This window comes from Urocitellus parryii, chromosome 10 (assembly GCF_045843805.1).
Source record: "Urocitellus parryii isolate mUroPar1 chromosome 10, mUroPar1.hap1, whole genome shotgun sequence".
In the NCBI taxonomy this organism is placed as follows: Eukaryota; Metazoa; Chordata; class Mammalia; order Rodentia; family Sciuridae; genus Urocitellus; species Urocitellus parryii.
In genome coordinates, this window is record NC_135540.1 from 86,294,544 (window position 1) to 86,311,158 (window position 16,615).

The 16,615-nt window shown below is 36.4% G+C and overlaps 1 protein-coding gene across 5 annotated transcripts in view; it reads right to left on the reverse strand.

Moving 5' to 3' along the window:
- The window catches only part of Art3 (ADP-ribosyltransferase 3 (inactive)), a 29,658-nt gene extending 14,346 nt beyond the window's left edge, over window positions 1–15,312 (reverse strand). For 3 of the 5 annotated variants that reach the window (XM_077803476.1, XM_026413679.2, XM_077803475.1), the window contains exons 1-3: window positions 15,186–15,312; window positions 13,799–13,876; window positions 6,777–7,488 (exon numbers count right to left, since the gene is read on the reverse strand). In XM_077803476.1, the coding sequence (XP_077659602.1) occupies window positions 6,777–7,488; window positions 13,799–13,867 (781 nt within the window). In that variant the 5' untranslated portion in view covers window positions 13,868–13,876; window positions 15,186–15,312. Of the gene's footprint in view, window positions 1–6,776; window positions 7,489–13,798; window positions 13,877–14,225; window positions 14,357–15,185 lie in introns of those variants that run through there. The other 2 variants (XM_026413676.2, XM_077803474.1) reach the window with 2 other exon arrangements.
- Between the last annotated feature and the right edge of the window lie 1,303 nt (window positions 15,313–16,615).

Below are 16,615 nucleotides of genomic sequence, written 5' to 3' on the forward strand. Positions count from 1 at the left end.
TGTTTTGTAGATATGTCTAAAGTCCACAGTTGGTTAATTTTGAGTAAGGAAGATCACCCCAAATTACTGTGCAGGCCTGGTTCAATCACACCTGAAAGGCTTTAAGAGAAGATGCTTTCCAAAAGAAGAAACTCTGCCTGTGAACAGCAGCATAAGCTCATGCTTCCAGCCTGTCCTTCGCCCCACCCTGCCTTGTGGATTTTTAGAATTGACTTGCTGGTTTCTTAAAAGCGTAAGCCAATTCTTTTAGCAATACATTTCTAAATAAATATTTCCTGCTAATTCTGTATTTATGGTTGAACCTTGACTGATTCAACAGTGATAAATGAATCTGGTGGATGAGAGTCTGAAAGAGTTGTTGGTGAGCAGTCTTCCAAATTCTTCTAAGCATTGACTCATAGTGGTGAACTGGATATGTCACTTACTCTATGGTATTGGATATGTGCTTTCTTATTTGTTTTAGCTACATGGATTGATATTCCAACCCCAGACATTCTTAGACAACAGCACAGAAATTTTGCCATTCCAAGGAAATGCTAATGGGTATCAATCAGAACCAATAGAGATACATACATTTATTAAGCTCTCAGGAGCTGCAGGTGAATTTATAAGAAATAAGTTGGATAGCCCCATGGACTCATTTTCTTTCCCCCTTTAGATGTCTTAACAGAGAGCTGGCTTGACAGGCCTCAGTAAGCTCAATAAAATACGCTAAAACAGCCATTAAGTCCAGAGGCATATTCTTTCTAATGAGGCCACTTTCCCAACTGGGGAACACTGATATTCTCTAATCCTCAGGCTCTGTAAATATATAAATCATTATACCAAGGTTACCCCTCATTACAGAAACATTGGCCAAAATACCATATCATCTATGCCAACCCTTCAGGGGATAATATTGCTCTATAAATCTTTCTCCTGATAAACCTCTTATGTTTGCATTGTAGGGAATCCAAAAGCTATTGCTTTCCTCTAGGTATGAATAATTTATCCACTGTTCTCCCAATCCAGATGTAATTTTCCAATTGTGTAATTTTTAACAATAAGGAAAGTAGCCTGATTACACTGCTGATATTCTACTTTTATCAAGTTTTATAGGAAAATAGTATCAATGATAGTTAATCTGCAGTGATTTTCTATTGAGAAAAAAGAAAGGATTTTTTTCCCCTCAGAGTTCATTCTCTTATTAGATGACTACCATTAATGAGATATTAATAGTCTCTCTACCTCCTAACAAACTATTTTTAGTTAACTAGTTTTTATAAAATCCACTAAAAAATTTTAGCTTTAAATTCGTAGACAGTAACACAGGTCTGTGTTTAGTACATTAAATTTAGTGCTGTAATTTTTTTTTTTTTAATGCTTGGGATTGAACCCAGGACCTTATGCATGTGAGGCAAGCACTCTACCAAGATATATTCCCTAGCCCCTAGTGTTTTAACTTTTTAAAAATCCTTTTAGAAATATTGTCTCTTTGTATCTATAGTCATAGGTAAATCCTGTCAGTGGAACAAGATTCTGAATGTTTCCTCCTGACTTGAGCTTTTAAAATCCCTAGTCAGATTGTTGCAAGCAGCTTGTTTCTGTTTTTAAATCAAGCTTGAATTCGTTAGCCATAGGGAGTTTTTGGACTCCATTCTCACAGTTATCTCTAGATGGCAGCAAAGAACTCCAATCTAGGATTAAATACCATAATTCCTCTCAGTTTCAATCAACACACTCAAGTACAGTGGCTTAGAGCTCCCCAAACACGTGATACATATAAGTATCCACAAAGGCCTCCTTTTGTGGCTAGTCTGAATATTAATTTGCTGTGCATCTTCTGCCTAATCCTTGTTCCCCTCCCCACATCTTCACATAGGACAGATAATGCATTTTTCCATGTAGGTCTTAAGCCCTGGCTCATTCAGAATCAAACCACTTAGTTCTACCTCTTTTACTATATCACAATTCCCATCACAAACATGGAGTCATTGCCCAACATAACCCAACAACTAGGGATTAGTACAAAATCTGGCTTGTAGCCAGGGACCCACAAATAACATTTGTCTAAGTGCATGATAACACCAAAAGTAGAAGTACTTCATTTGTATACAATGTGTCAAAATGCATTCTACTGTCATGTATAACTAATTAGAACAAATTTAAAAAGAACACCAAAAGTACTCCAACTATGTTTCTGGCTGTGATATGCTGGTAAAGTTTAACACACTTGGTGGTGTAGTACTTGTTAATTTTCCTTTTTTTTTCATTTTTTTTTTTTAGAGTTTTAGAGTTTTATTAAAACTGTGTTTTTAAAAATTATTATTTGTTTTAATTAGTTACACATGTCAGTACTGTGATCTTGACATATCATATATTTGAATCTAGCAATCAGAGAAATGCAAATTAAAACTACTCTAAGATACCATCTCACTCCAGTAAGAATGGCAGCCATTATGAAGTCAAACAACAACAAGTGCTGGCAAGGATGCGGGGGGGAAAAAGGTACACTCATACATTGCTGGTGGGACTGCAAATTGGTGCAGCCAATTTGGAAAGCAGTATGGAGATTCCTTGGAAAACTGGGAATGGAACCACCATTTGACCCAGCTATTCCTCTTCTCGGACTGCATACTACAGGGACACAGCCACATCAATGTTTATAGCAGCACAATTCCCAATAGCTAGATTGTGGAGCCAATCTAGATGTCCTTCAATGGATGAATGGATAAAAAAAAATGTGGCATTTATACACAATGGAATATTACTCAGCACTAAAAAATAACAAGATCATGGCATTTGCAGGGAAATAGATGGCATTAGAGCAGATTATGCTAAATGAAGTTAGCCAATCCCCCCCCCAAATGCCAAATGATTCAAGTGGGGTAGGGAGGAAGAGCATGAGAAGAAAATTACCTCTAGATAGGGAAGAGAGGTGGGAGGGAAAGGGGAGAAGGGGAATTGCATGGAAGATGGAGGAAATCCTCATTGTTATACAGATTACATGTATGATGATGTGAGGGGGAAAAAAGAAGTGTGTCACATTAGATTTGGTAGAGAGAAGTGAGGGGAGGGGAGGGAAAGGGGAGATAGGAAGGACAGCAGAATAAAATACACAATTGCTATATGTATATTCGTGACTGTTAATTTTCATTGTAAAGCAGTTTCCACTTCTCAGTGATTTCACTTTCAGTTATCAGTGGTCAACTGCAGAAAAATCTGCCTTAATTCTTTCAAAAAAGAGACAGCATTCATAGCTTCTATACAGTATACTGTTATAATTATTCTATTTTATTAGTTGTTACTGTTGCTCTCTTGCTGTGCATAATTTATAAATGAAACTTCATCACAAGTATATATGTATAGGAAAATATAGGATTTGTTATTTTCTGCAGTTTCAGGCATTCTCTGGGGGCCTTGAAACATATCTCCCATGGATAAAGGAGGTAGAAATATATAACTAAACCATGGTCAATTTTAAACTTCTGTGATATAAGAGGAACTGGGAAAAAGATATATGCCTTTAATTTGCTTTGATTAATTCTCAGTTGATTATAGTTAGCTTGGTTTTTGGTCAGGTCCAATGTATAGTTGTTGATGAGAATGAACATTTTCTTTCTACACAAATTTACTCACGGTATCCTTCATCTATCCCCTCAAGAAAAATAGTCTTATTCAGATGCAACTCAAATACAGAAATAGAATAAGACAAATGAGGGGCCTAGAGTATAAAATTTAAGGAGGCACTCCCTTTCAGAATCATGCAAGTGCAAGTAGTTTAAGTATATGGCCCTAAAAGTGAAAACTTCCTTCAATTTTGCAACCTTGGTACCTCAAGAGCCACAAACCTTCTGCCATCCAATCCTATCAGCTCCTAACTCAGGCATGTCTCACCCTACCCAGCCTTTTTAATTTACAGTACCTTGGGCACAATGAGGCAAGATCTAAAGGTCTAACCCATTTCTAAGACCTATGTAGTACTCAATCACAATGCTTGACACAGCAGCAATAGTTTTTGGTTCAGCTAGAGAGTCACACTTACAAGACCCCAAAAGGTCTAATCCTCACCAGTTTACTGAGTTTTGCAGAAAAAAAGAAATGCAAGGCAAGGAACATATGCTATTTAGCAGCAGTATGCTATTTAGAGCATTAAGTATGGCCCTTCAGTGCAAGTCTTCACAGTCCAGGAATATTCTTTAATCCCCCAAGATTACAGTTAGTCACAAGGAAAGATTACACAGGGAGGTGCAGGAACCTCTGTAGTTTAGTAACCTCATACCACATAAGAAGACAGTATCCTTGAACCTGCCAATCTTGTACAGGATTGATACAGGTCCTGTTTGCCTTCTGGCATTCAACAAGAACACGTGGGTGTGCTGCACCACATTCAGGAAGGCCCCAAACAGTGGCCTCCTGCGGGTATTTATAGTTCATTCACAATCCTCCCAGCTCACATGAACTTTGTCAAGTTAGAAATGTATTTCCCATAGGTTGTGATTCCACCTGTTGTGCGAGAAGATCAACAGGAGGCCAATTTCACAAAAGAAAGGGTTTTTTATTGACCCTTTAATCATATACATCAAGGCACAAAAACCATAAAGTTTCAGAATTTTAGGAATAAAGAAAACACATTAAACCTTTCAGATTAAAAAATACGTTTCAGGAAGGGGTTTTATAGCCCAGTAAGAGAGTGTTTGATTAGTATGTATGATGCTCTTGTTTGTATTCAGCACCACAAAAAAATCAAAACAGGGGCTAGGGCTATAGCTCAGTGTGTGGGGCAATAGGTTTGATCCTCAGCACCACATAAAAATAAATAGATAAAGATATTTTTTAAAAAACAGACTCATCCAAAGTTTTAGTAGAGTAGCTTTCAACTTTTTTTTACAGAAGTTACAGATTTAGATGTCATTGGAGGAACATCTTCAAGTTTCCAAGGAAAATAATCTCTAAAACAGAAATACAAATTTACAAAAACTACTACTCAAGCAAAAAAGTAGATCTTTCAGACACACAGTCTTAGAAAATTTGCCTCAGTGTATAATTTATTAGAAAACTGGAGAATCCCCAGTCCCACACCACTAAACAAAGGAGTGATTCAAGGAAGAGGTGCAAATGCAAGAAATAAGGAGTCTCTCGTAGGAAAGGTTCCAGGACATTCAGCAAACCTAAAGAGCATATTATAGAGCAGGATGTTGGGGAAATGCAGGAAGAAGAGAAGAGAAAGAAGAGGAGTAGGAAGAGGAGGAGAGAGAAGGGAAGGAGGTGGAGAAAAAGAGAAGGAAGGGGAAGAAGAGAAGGAAAAGTAGAAGATGGGGAAAGGAGGAGGAGAACAAAGAGGAAGAGAAGGGGAGGAGAAGGCAGAGGAGAAGAAGGAAAAGAAGAAGGGGAGGACAAGAAGCAGAAGAACAAGGAGGAGGAGGAAGAGGAGGGCAGGAGGAGGAAGACAAGCATGAAGAGGAGGAAGAATAAAAATGACAGATTATCTGACTGTATTAATAGATTTCTATTTCTGTCAAATAATTTGGAGATGAATTAGTGATGGGATATAAAAAAACTCAACAAGTGGGAAAAAAACCCTAAACAAACAAAAATCATAAAATAACCCTTAAGCACTGAACAAACAACTCTGATTCAGCTACGACTGGTCTTTGCTACACGGGGAGAACAAGAATGGCAAAATGCACACATGGTGGAGAGGAGGGTGGTAGTTATCAAATGCTTTGGGTTTAGTGACATAACAGCCATTTCTAATTCCCTTCTTTCTTGTCTCCCTACACTACAGAAGCCAGTAAAGCTAATTTTTCCATTTCCAAGCATGTCTTCCAGCTATGATTGAAAAAATAGTTCTAGTAAATCATCTGTAATCAGAAATCTACTAAGGTTTCTGGAAAAGTTTTTACTTTCCTAATTAAATAGGTAGATTTGGCTGTTAACCCCCTTCCCTTTCTGTCTTGGACATAGATCAACGCATACAGCTGCAACAGTTCACTGCAAACACGAATCCATTCACCAAGGATGGTGAACAGACAGAAAGGTCCTGAGTAACTGATGATGTAGATGAGCCACTGCACTAGACAGGCTGCCTTGAGACTTATTAAACAAATACTATCAGCCAGGTTTTCTGTTGGAGCTAAAAGCAATAAAGAATTCTTGACTAAAACATTGTACATGAAGGCTAAGTGCTCATGCTTTTTAGCAGGAATTTAATAGACAGTGTCTAAAATTTTTTAAATGAAGAAATAACATGTTGAAGCACACTATTTCTTTAGATACATGACAATAAGTACCTGAAAAAATAGCTACAATAATTAAAAATAAATGCCATTGAGGAGTTAGTGGATAGGTAGGGCGGGGATTGCTATTTTTCATTGTAAAGTAGGTTTAATGGTACACTAGGGGTTCTTGACAATAGCACTACCCTATATTTTAGGTCAGTTAATTCTCTGTTGTGGGTCAGTGTCCCTGACCTCTATCCGTCAGGTGCCAGTATTAGTCCCTCACGTCTTCCTCAGTTGTGACAATCAAAAATATTCTGACCACTGTTAAATGACCCTGCAGATCAGAGCTGCTCTGGCTGATAACTACTCTTATTATACTATTCTGTTTTTTAACTTTTAATAATACTGTAAATGTATTATTTTGATAAAATTAAACTATGGATAAAGAAACAGTACAAAACAAGCTAGACTGGAAACTGCCAATGTCATTTCTCCTTTCTAACACTTCTCTCCCTGGGCCTAAGAATCCCACTCAATTCCTCCCAGACAAGCAGAGTTAAGAGAGACACTTACCACCTAGAAACGCACACTCATAATGGCTGCAGGTCTTGTTTGTGCTTTGAAGGATAAGATTATTGCTATCCCCTTCCCGTGAAACCTGGAAAACCTCACTCAGAGGTATTAAAGTAATTTTTTCATTTTCTTTATCAAAAAACTTTTCAACAGCAATTCCAAAGCATGTGTGGATGGTTAACACAATTTGTTGCTCATCAACTGTTTGAGGTTTGGCTGAGTATGCCATTGTGAAATTGCTAAGCCTGGCTTGGTTTAGCTCTCCAAATGTAAATGAAGTGTCCTGGCTTATTCTATACACCACATTTTTGTAACTTTCCTCACAAGGTCTTCTCAGCAACTGCAGGGCTCTTGTCAGGTAAAAATGAAAAGCTTTGAACTGGAAGTCATAGATATAAGCTTTTCGAGATTTCCCGGTCATCTTCACAGCTTCGTTGAAGAGATGGTAAAAAGGAGTTTGCTGTTGATATTCAGAAACATACGCTGTCAGGGCTATTCCATGGTTATCCTTAAAATTCAAAGGAAGAAAGAGCTGAGCTTTCTGGGCTTCCCATTTGGCTTTTGCATTTTCCCACACAGTCTGTAAGAGCTGATGGGTTGATTTTTCCTCTGTGAGCAGTTGGGGAACATATTTCATTTCCATCCTGTCAATACATTTCAGGTATTCATCATCAAATGTATTATCAGCCATGTCCAACATTTCAGCCTTCACCTTCAAAGGAAAAGGAAATTAATACTCTTGAAATGAGATATTTAGATATTTATTTATCACTCTGTCTTACATTACTATACCCGGCCTCTCATACCATAAGATTCTCTCCTTACTTACAACCAACTGTGGATATGATTTTTATGCATAAAGCATATTCCATTGCTATTGATGTTTTTTTCCCAGTTATGACTTTTTTTCCCTGAGGATTGAACCCATGGGTGCTCAACTACTAAACTGAATCCCCACTCCTTTTTATTATTTTGAAATGGAGTCTTGCTCTATGGTCCAGGTTGGCTTTGAACCTGCCTTAGGCTCCCTAATTGCTGAGATGACAGGAGTGTGCCATTATGCTAGGCTTTAATTATGACATATTTATGTGAAAGAATACATATAAATAGATGAGAGCTATATGAAAGAATAAATATAAATGGCCGAGAACAGGACTAAGCCTGTAACTCATTTACCTGCGTACTGTGATGCAGAGGAAACTGAAGAACTTGGGGGAAGGGGGTAGTCTTGGCTTGGAACAAAATCCTTAGCTACATTTCCTCAAACAAGATTGTTGAGAGAGTCTAAAATATCACATGCAAAATACTGTACATGATAGGTAAGTATAATGGCAATATTACCACCTTTTCTTTGGGCATACCCTGTCTCTTGTCCATATGGCATAGACAGTACTGATTTTGCACTTCCAGCCCAAAATATAAGCAAGTGATCAAGGCCTAGCAAACAGAAAATTCCCAAAGGAAGAAACAGATCTTTCTTCCTCTAAAATCAAAGGCCCTAAAGATAATATTGGTTGGGGATTTCTAATGATTATCCTTTTAGATTAATAAAGAATCATTTCTGAAAGTAAAGTAATAAAGACTTAAAGAACTGAGAGGGAAAGAGAAAGATAAGGCTCATAAAACATATTTGAGGCCCTTAATCTAGCTGAATCAGAAGACCATGCTTTATACCAGTCATAAAAGTTAATAAAGTCTCTTATTTCTTGAGCTATTTTGAACTATATTACTGTAGCATACATTGGAAAAGGCCTAGTGCATCATCTAAATGACACATATGCTCACATACTGTAAGAAGCAGGCTTTAATTTAAAGCCAGTCAGCTCTGAGTTCAAATTTAATTTCCATTACTAACCAGGTACTAACTACATATGGGAAAGTAACTTGACATTTCTGAGTTCAATTTTTCATTAAAAAAGGATAAAGCCCTTAGCTCACATATCAAGCTTTCAACTAACTATAATTATTGATTATTATTATTTCAGGATAGTAATCATGCATTATACTGCAAGTTTCTCAAGAGCAGAATCTGTATTGGATTTATCTTTAATTCCCAAACACTCAGTATAAAACCTGGCTAAATATTCAGGTGAACTAAATAAGAACCCTATACACTGACTCATGGATCAAAAGTAAGATGAGAAAGTCTGTCCAGGAATACTATTTATGGGTTTCTACAGTTTCTTTTTCTACTACTCCACAGTTTTATGGTACATGGCGACCTACATCTGCTTAAGGATTTCAGTTGGAGACTTTATAGAGAATAGAATATAGTGAAGAGCTGTTAAGTTAGAAGCTTCATGTGAACAAATCATAACAGTGTGTGTGTGTGTGTGAGAGAGAGTGAGAGAGAGAGAGAGAGAGAGAGAGAGAGAGAGAGAAAGAGAGAGAGATGAGATAGAGAGAGATAGAGAAACATTTTTTTTAAAAAGTCTAACCCAAAACTTGATCCTACTATCTCTTTTCTCCCTCATAATCAAACTTCTTGACAGAAATATCTATCCTTGCCATCTCTAGTTCATTTCCATCTACATCTCAACTTTTCCAACCAACATTCCTCCACCTATTCAGCTCTGAGGGGATATTTCTTTTTATTCTACCTGGTCACTAAATGTTGGGGTTTCTTTTTTAAAAAAAATCTTTTAGTTGTAGATGGACACAATTCCTTTTTTTATTTTTATGTGGTGCTGAAGATCAAACCCAGTGCCTCACACATGCTAGGCAAGTGCTCTACCACTGAACCACAACCTCAGCCCAAAAGTTGGGGTTTCTTAGGCTATTTATATTCTAATTCTCAATTCTACCCTCTCGGCAATTATATACACTCTCATAGTTTCAATTATCATCTAAATACTCTGACATGTCCTGTAAATGCCAGATTTACACACCAACTGACTACTTAATACCTCCACTTGAATGTCCAAAGAACATGTCTAAAGCCAAACTTTTAAATTAATTGACTATAATTACTACTGATAACAACCTGGTTCTTAATTTGTGAGGCTTTCCTGGGTAACTCTTTCTTAAGTCACCCTCTGTGTCTATACCATCTCTAAGGCCTAACAAATATTTTCAGAGTTCTTTCCACATGCCAGGCACTAAGTGCTTCATATGAACTATGTCATTTAATCCTCGAGGGAGGTACAATCATTAGAAACCTTTTTAAAAAAGACTTTGAGGAAACCAATATACAGAGAGATTGAGACTTACATTGGGATTTGAATACAAGTAGCCTCCTCCAGAGTCTTGTCCTCTTAGTCAAAATGTTCTGTTGCCTCTCAAGATTAAAAATGTTTCAAAAGATGAAGACAACTGACATTTATGTAGCACTTTTAGACTATAATTTTGTTTTCATCAAAACCCTTATGAAAGTTGGGACAGATGATTATTAATTAATATTAATATTTTGTATATTAATATTTATTGATATATTAATTATATGTTATTATTATTTTAAAAATGAGGTAACTAAACTAGACTAAGAAACTGTCTTGATTATTAGCCACAGAGTATCCTCCTGCAGAAATCACTGAGACCCCTACACTCCTGGGTTTGTAGGTCAGTGTCTTGACATGGGAATTTGAGCTTCAGGAGATCAAATCACTGCTGTCTCATAGTCAAGAAATGCACTTTCCTTTGCAGCACAGAATGTACCAGAGTGCAGTTTGGGCACCAATGCCTGATTTATCTGCAAGACTTCAATATAAGACATCAGACTCTGAAACCACCTCCCACATTCCTCACCTCATATCAGAGTTGATCCGATATGTTCCTGTCTTTTCCCTTTGCCTCTAACCAGTCTCCACATGTCTAATTTTAGATGTTAAGCCTTTCTGGCTAGACACCACAGCTGATTGTGTGTTCTGTACAGTGCGTGCCTTGAGCAGTGATAAAGTTCACAAATGCCACTAGTACTCAGGGACAACTGAATGGATACTAAGAAACAGGTACAAAAGACTAGGTGAACAAGGTGATTATATATTTTTTTCTGATTTAGCCATTGAAACAAAAGCTCATACTGATGAAATTCAATTACTGAAAAATGTAATACAAATATGTGGAAATGATCTACATAAATGCTCAAGAAGAGAAACTGGTTAAACAAATTACAGAACATTAATAAAACATTAACAAAAGCATTACAATTATGTTGCAAGAGAAAACTTAAAAGTACAAACTAAAACCACAAGATACCACACCCATTGCTATCTTGATAAAACAAAAACAAAAGGAAAATAACAAGTAACACAAAGACACAGAAAAATCAGAATCATAATACATTGTGGTAGGATTAGAATATGGTATAGTCACTATGGAAAATGGTTTAGTAGTACCTCAAAAAGTTAAACACAGAGGTGCTCAGGTGATCCAGCAATTCCACTCTGGGTATATACCAAAGAGAATTAAAATATGTTCACAATTTTGTTAGCATGTAGCAAATAGTGTAGCCCCTGATATACCACTTACATACATATTTCCTGTATGTATGTAAGTAAACATTACTAGGTAATGCCACCACATAGTGTTTGTATTATTCTCCAAATATATATATATTAAAAAAGATTGTGATTATATAATTGTTTAAAGAGAAAAGAAGGAAAACTTATGTTCACACAAAAACATGTATACAAATGTTCACGGGAACATGAACATAATACAATAGCTGTAAAACAGGAGCAACTCCCCAGCAGCTTGAGAGGCTGAGAGAGGAGAATCCAAGTTCAAAGGCAGCCTCAGCAATGGCGAGGCACTAAGCAACTCAGTGAGATCCTGTCTCTAAACAAAATTCAAAACAGGACCGGGGATGTGACTTAGTAGCCAAGTACCCCTGAGTTCAATCCTGGTACCCAAACCAAAACAAAACAAAAAGAAAAACAGGAACAACTCAAATTTCCATCAACTGATGAATGGATAAACAAAATGTGTTATAGCCATACAAAAGATATATTATTCAGCAACAAAAAGAATGAGGAACTAATATGGGCTACTACCTGAATAGGCCTTGAAAACATTGTTAAGTTAAAGAAACAAGACACAAAAGACCATTGTTTTTAAGATTAATGTCCAGAATAGGTGAATCCACAGATGCAAAGTAGATTACTGGTTGCCAGGCAATGGGGGAAGGCAGGAATTAGAGCTGCCTACTCACAGGTTTTTTTAGGGTGAAATTTATGAAGTTAAATGGTAGTGATGGTTGCACAACATAGTGAATATACTAAAAATCAGTGAAATGTTCACTTTTAAATGGTGAATTTTTCAGGTATGTGAATTATTGCGCTTTTTTTTTTTTTTTTTGGCTATACTGGGGATTGAACCCCCCAGGAGCACTCTACCACGACTAGAGAGCTACATCCCCAACTGTTTTTATTTTTTCATTTTGAGACGAGGTCTTGCTAAGTTGCCAAGACTGGCCATGAATTTATGGTCCTCTTGCCTTAGCCTCCTCCCAAGACTTTGGGATAACAGGCCTGTGCCACCACACCTACCTAGCTCAATTTTAAAAACACACAAGAGAATGTGCAGACAATAGAATATACAGTGATTCTCTAGACAATGTATCAAAATATTAAACTAGAAAATAGATAGAATTTTAATAATTTAAGACATTTTAAAGAAGGCATTCAAAATCAGTGTATAAACAGTGATGATGTGGTAGCTGACATCTTGGGGAATCAAATGAGATATGTCTGATATTTAAATGAAAATATATTATACAATCTTAAAGATTTAACTGCAAATAAATACAATTTCTATCAGAGAAAAAATCTTCATATGAAAAAAGAGTAATTATATAATTTGATTTTAAAAACCATGTAATATATAGAGGAGAAAAAGTGTTATCTTAGTTTGTCTGCATCCAGCATGAAGTATTAAAGTGGGAATTAGGCAGCTGAAAGTGTAGTAGCCTTTTGATTATAAATAAAAGTGAAATATGTATCTGGTTATATATAAATGTTAATGGTTGGGAGTAAGAATAATGTAATCTCTTTCTTGTCAGTGCTATCCTGGAGCATGACATCCTTTGCAACTGAGGTCACACAACTGAGTCATCGGAGTTCCTCTTTAAAGCAATGCCTGGATTATACCCTAGACCTTCTGACTCAGAACATGGCCCCATCCGTGTAGATTTTAAAATTCCCAATAATTCTGATGTGTGCCACTAGTGTAGTAACACTGACCTGGATACTACTTAGCCCTAGCTTTTTGATTTTGGTATCTTAGTATCCTCATCTGTAAAATGGGGATCAAATGAGATTCTTAGCCATGGGAGAAAGTATTTGGTCAATGACTTTAAATGAATAGACTGCTGTGTTGAAAAGACTTTATTGCCCTGCCTCAAAGTATATAAATACAAGATATATATAGATGGATTTTCTTACCTTAGCAGTCTTGCAAATAGCCATTTGTCTTGGGAGAAAGACAAGTTTTTCTAGGTGCCATGAAGGAACACTGATATTGTTGATGTGTCTTTGGAAGTGGGGTATGAGTGGAAAAGTAAACTGATATTTTTGGTTCATATGTACACACTAGAAGAAGCTTTTCATAATAAACTAGACAACAATAAAAAAAACACATGTAAACAAACAATATAGCATTACCTTATTTTGGGAAAAAAATGATATTTTCAGAATATTTTTTGACATGGAAAGACATGTATCGCAGTATTAACTTAAAAGCAAGGTTAAAAAAATACTATGTATAGTGTCAATCTATGTCCTGTAAATTACACACACACACATACACACAGAAATGCCAAAGGATGATATGTAGCAAGACCTTAAAGAGTCTTTGCCTCTGAGTGGAGAGATAATGGATGATTTTTATTCTCCTCTTTTTGCTTAATTTTTTCAACTTCCCACAGTTAACATAAATCATATCGGCAAAATGACCAAAAAAAACCCTACTTGTAATAAATTCATTTACCTATCTTACCTTCTCTTATTTCCACACAGATGCCTCAGGCAATGTTATATCAAGTGTTTCCATTCCAGTGACCCCATACTTCCCATTCCCAACATTACCTGGAAGATGTCCATTAGAATCATGGCTGCCAGAAGCATGGTGACCATTTCAAAATGTCCTGTCTTCATTTTTCTCTTCTAAATTAAAAAGAAATTACAGGAGTTTAGGGTAATAAAGCAGGATGACACTATATTTTCATCCTGGACATGAGTGGATATCATGATGGTCAGGAAGTGGTTATCAATAAATTCCTAATGACTGCAAGAACCATTAAGTTTCATCTACTTTTCTAACACCTTCATTTTAGAGATGAGGAAATAAAAACTCAAGAGAATTTCAGTGCTCAAGTTTAAATCTGTCCGTTTCTTTATCCCTCCAACATGTCCTCTCTCCTACCATAGTTGCTGATAGACAAACTTGTCCCTCTAAATCTCAGTATGTACAGGAAATAATACAAACTAAAATACCACAGTCTCCAATGGGTACCTTAGGCCCCAGTTTCTAAGAATTCTCCAAGAACACATTCATACACATCTTCCATTCTTCTTCTACCTCAAAGAAGGTAGACAGAGGAGATAAGTAGTGGTACAAAGCAGATTATCAGAGGTGATCGCCTTCTCCATATATTCATGATAAGAAAAGCCTAAGGAAAAACAAGTGTCTCATCAACTTTCTGAAGGCGGGGAAGAAAATAAGAAAGAACTGGGTAAGCAGCAATTCTAAAAGATTATATAACTCTACTGGCTGAATGCCCAATATTCATTCCAGTATTTGTGATACTGAAAGGGGTAAACAGGAAGATGAGAGGTCCTCAAGAGCTAAAGCCATCCTAGAGCCATTAAGCAATTCAATTAAAGGATACAGCAGGTCAGTCTTGGTTCCTTCCACATACCAAAAAAAAAAAAAAAAAAAAAAACCTACTTGTAATAAATTCATTTACCTATCTTACCTTCTCTTATTTCCACACAGATGCCTCAGGCAATGTTATATCAAGTGTTTCCAGAAAAGGGAAGAAATATTAGTGGACAGAAAAAGATCTGGAGGATTCTCAGAGGCAGCAGGCTGCAGAATGTGGGCTTTGAAGTTAGAATCAACATTACTGACACTGAAATGAAACCTCTATTTTATCTTGCCAATTACCATATTCCAGATTCTGAAAATGGGAATAAATAACAGATTAAGGAGGATAGTCTTCCTTTTTATAGCTCATTTTGGCCCTAGGTTCCCATGATTCTTCAGAAGCAGTTTCTTTAATTAAAGATGTTAAAATACAGTACAAAATGTCACTTCTGTGTTAAACTTACCTTTCAAAAAAATCTGGAATATAACATTGGATAGGTAGGTACCTGTCACAAGGCAGTATGTATCAAGCAAGCTCTAGATCAGACTTTTCCTTGTAATTCTTCACCTCTATAATCTGAGTGTAAATAAAGTCAAAATGTTTACCTGGATTTTGTGCCTTTGAAGGAGATTCAAATGTTTCTAGATCTCAAACTGACTCCCTGCTCTCAGCTGTGATGAGTGTGTCTTCAGAATGGGATGTTGTTGACAGTGAGAGTTCAGAAGGGAATGCTTTTCTTTTTATAAACACCCCCAGCAGTAGCTTGGCAGTGGCATATTACCCCACTTGTGTTCAGCTATTTATATCTGGCTCCCACACAGTGCCTTGGAATCACCAATGTTAACACTTTAAATCTCCAAGAGGCTTGTAAAGCCACAGCAATTCCCTGTAACCACAGAATGCTCAGTTCTGAGTTCAAAGTTCTGGGCTTCTTTCAGAAAGCAACAACTTCCCATTCCTAACCCTTTGACACTAAGATGTCAGACTAAAGCATAGATTTTATTCTAGCTAGATGATTCACATAACTATGAGGACTTGCTTTGTTAATCACTGGCAGAGTGAAGGCTATCACCATTCACTTGGCTGGCTTACTATATTTCAGGTACTGTGCCAGGAGCAGGGATACATAAGCATGTGAAACAAACTGAAAAGTATTCACAATCTAATAGCAGACGGGAATGTACATGAATAACCTAAATATAACATGTTAGGAATCCTAAGTATAAACAAAGTCCAGTAAGAATAGGAAAGATTTGATAATGCCTGTGACTATAGTTCCCATTTTTAAAAATTTGTTCTCATTAGTTATTCATGACAATAGAATGTAGTTTGACACATTATTCATATTTGGAGTATAACTTCTCATTTTTCTGGTTGTACATGATGGTGGAATTACATTGATCATGTAATCACATATGCACATAGGACATTAATGTCCAATTCATTCTACTATCTTTCCTATTCCTATTCCTCCTCCCTTCCCATCATTCCACTTTGTCTAATTCAAAGTATTTCTATTCTTCCCTACCCTTATTGTGAGTTAGCATCCGCATACCAGAGAAAACATTCAGCCTTGGTTTTGGGGGATTGGCTTATTTCACTTTGCATGTTAATTCTCCAGTTCCATCCATTTACTGGCAAATGCCATAATTTTTTCTCTAATGGCTGAACAATTTTCCACTGTGTGTGCATATTATATGTATCACAACTTCTTTATCCATTCATCTGTTGAAGGGGACCTAGTTTGGTTCCATAGTTTAGCTATTGTGAATTGTACAGCTCCCATTTGAGTAAGGTATTTAAGCAGAATATCTTGGCTACAATGCCAAAGAACACTTTGGACTTCACTGACTATGGGTAAAAAATCTTGAGATGTCCTTCAAAATTCATGCACATTGACATCAAAATACATTAAGAGAATATTTATGGCATTATTTCATAACAACCCAAAACTGAAAAACACCCGAATTTCCATCAACAACAGGCTAGATGGAATTTTATGTAGAATTGAAAATGAACAAACTAATGTATGTTA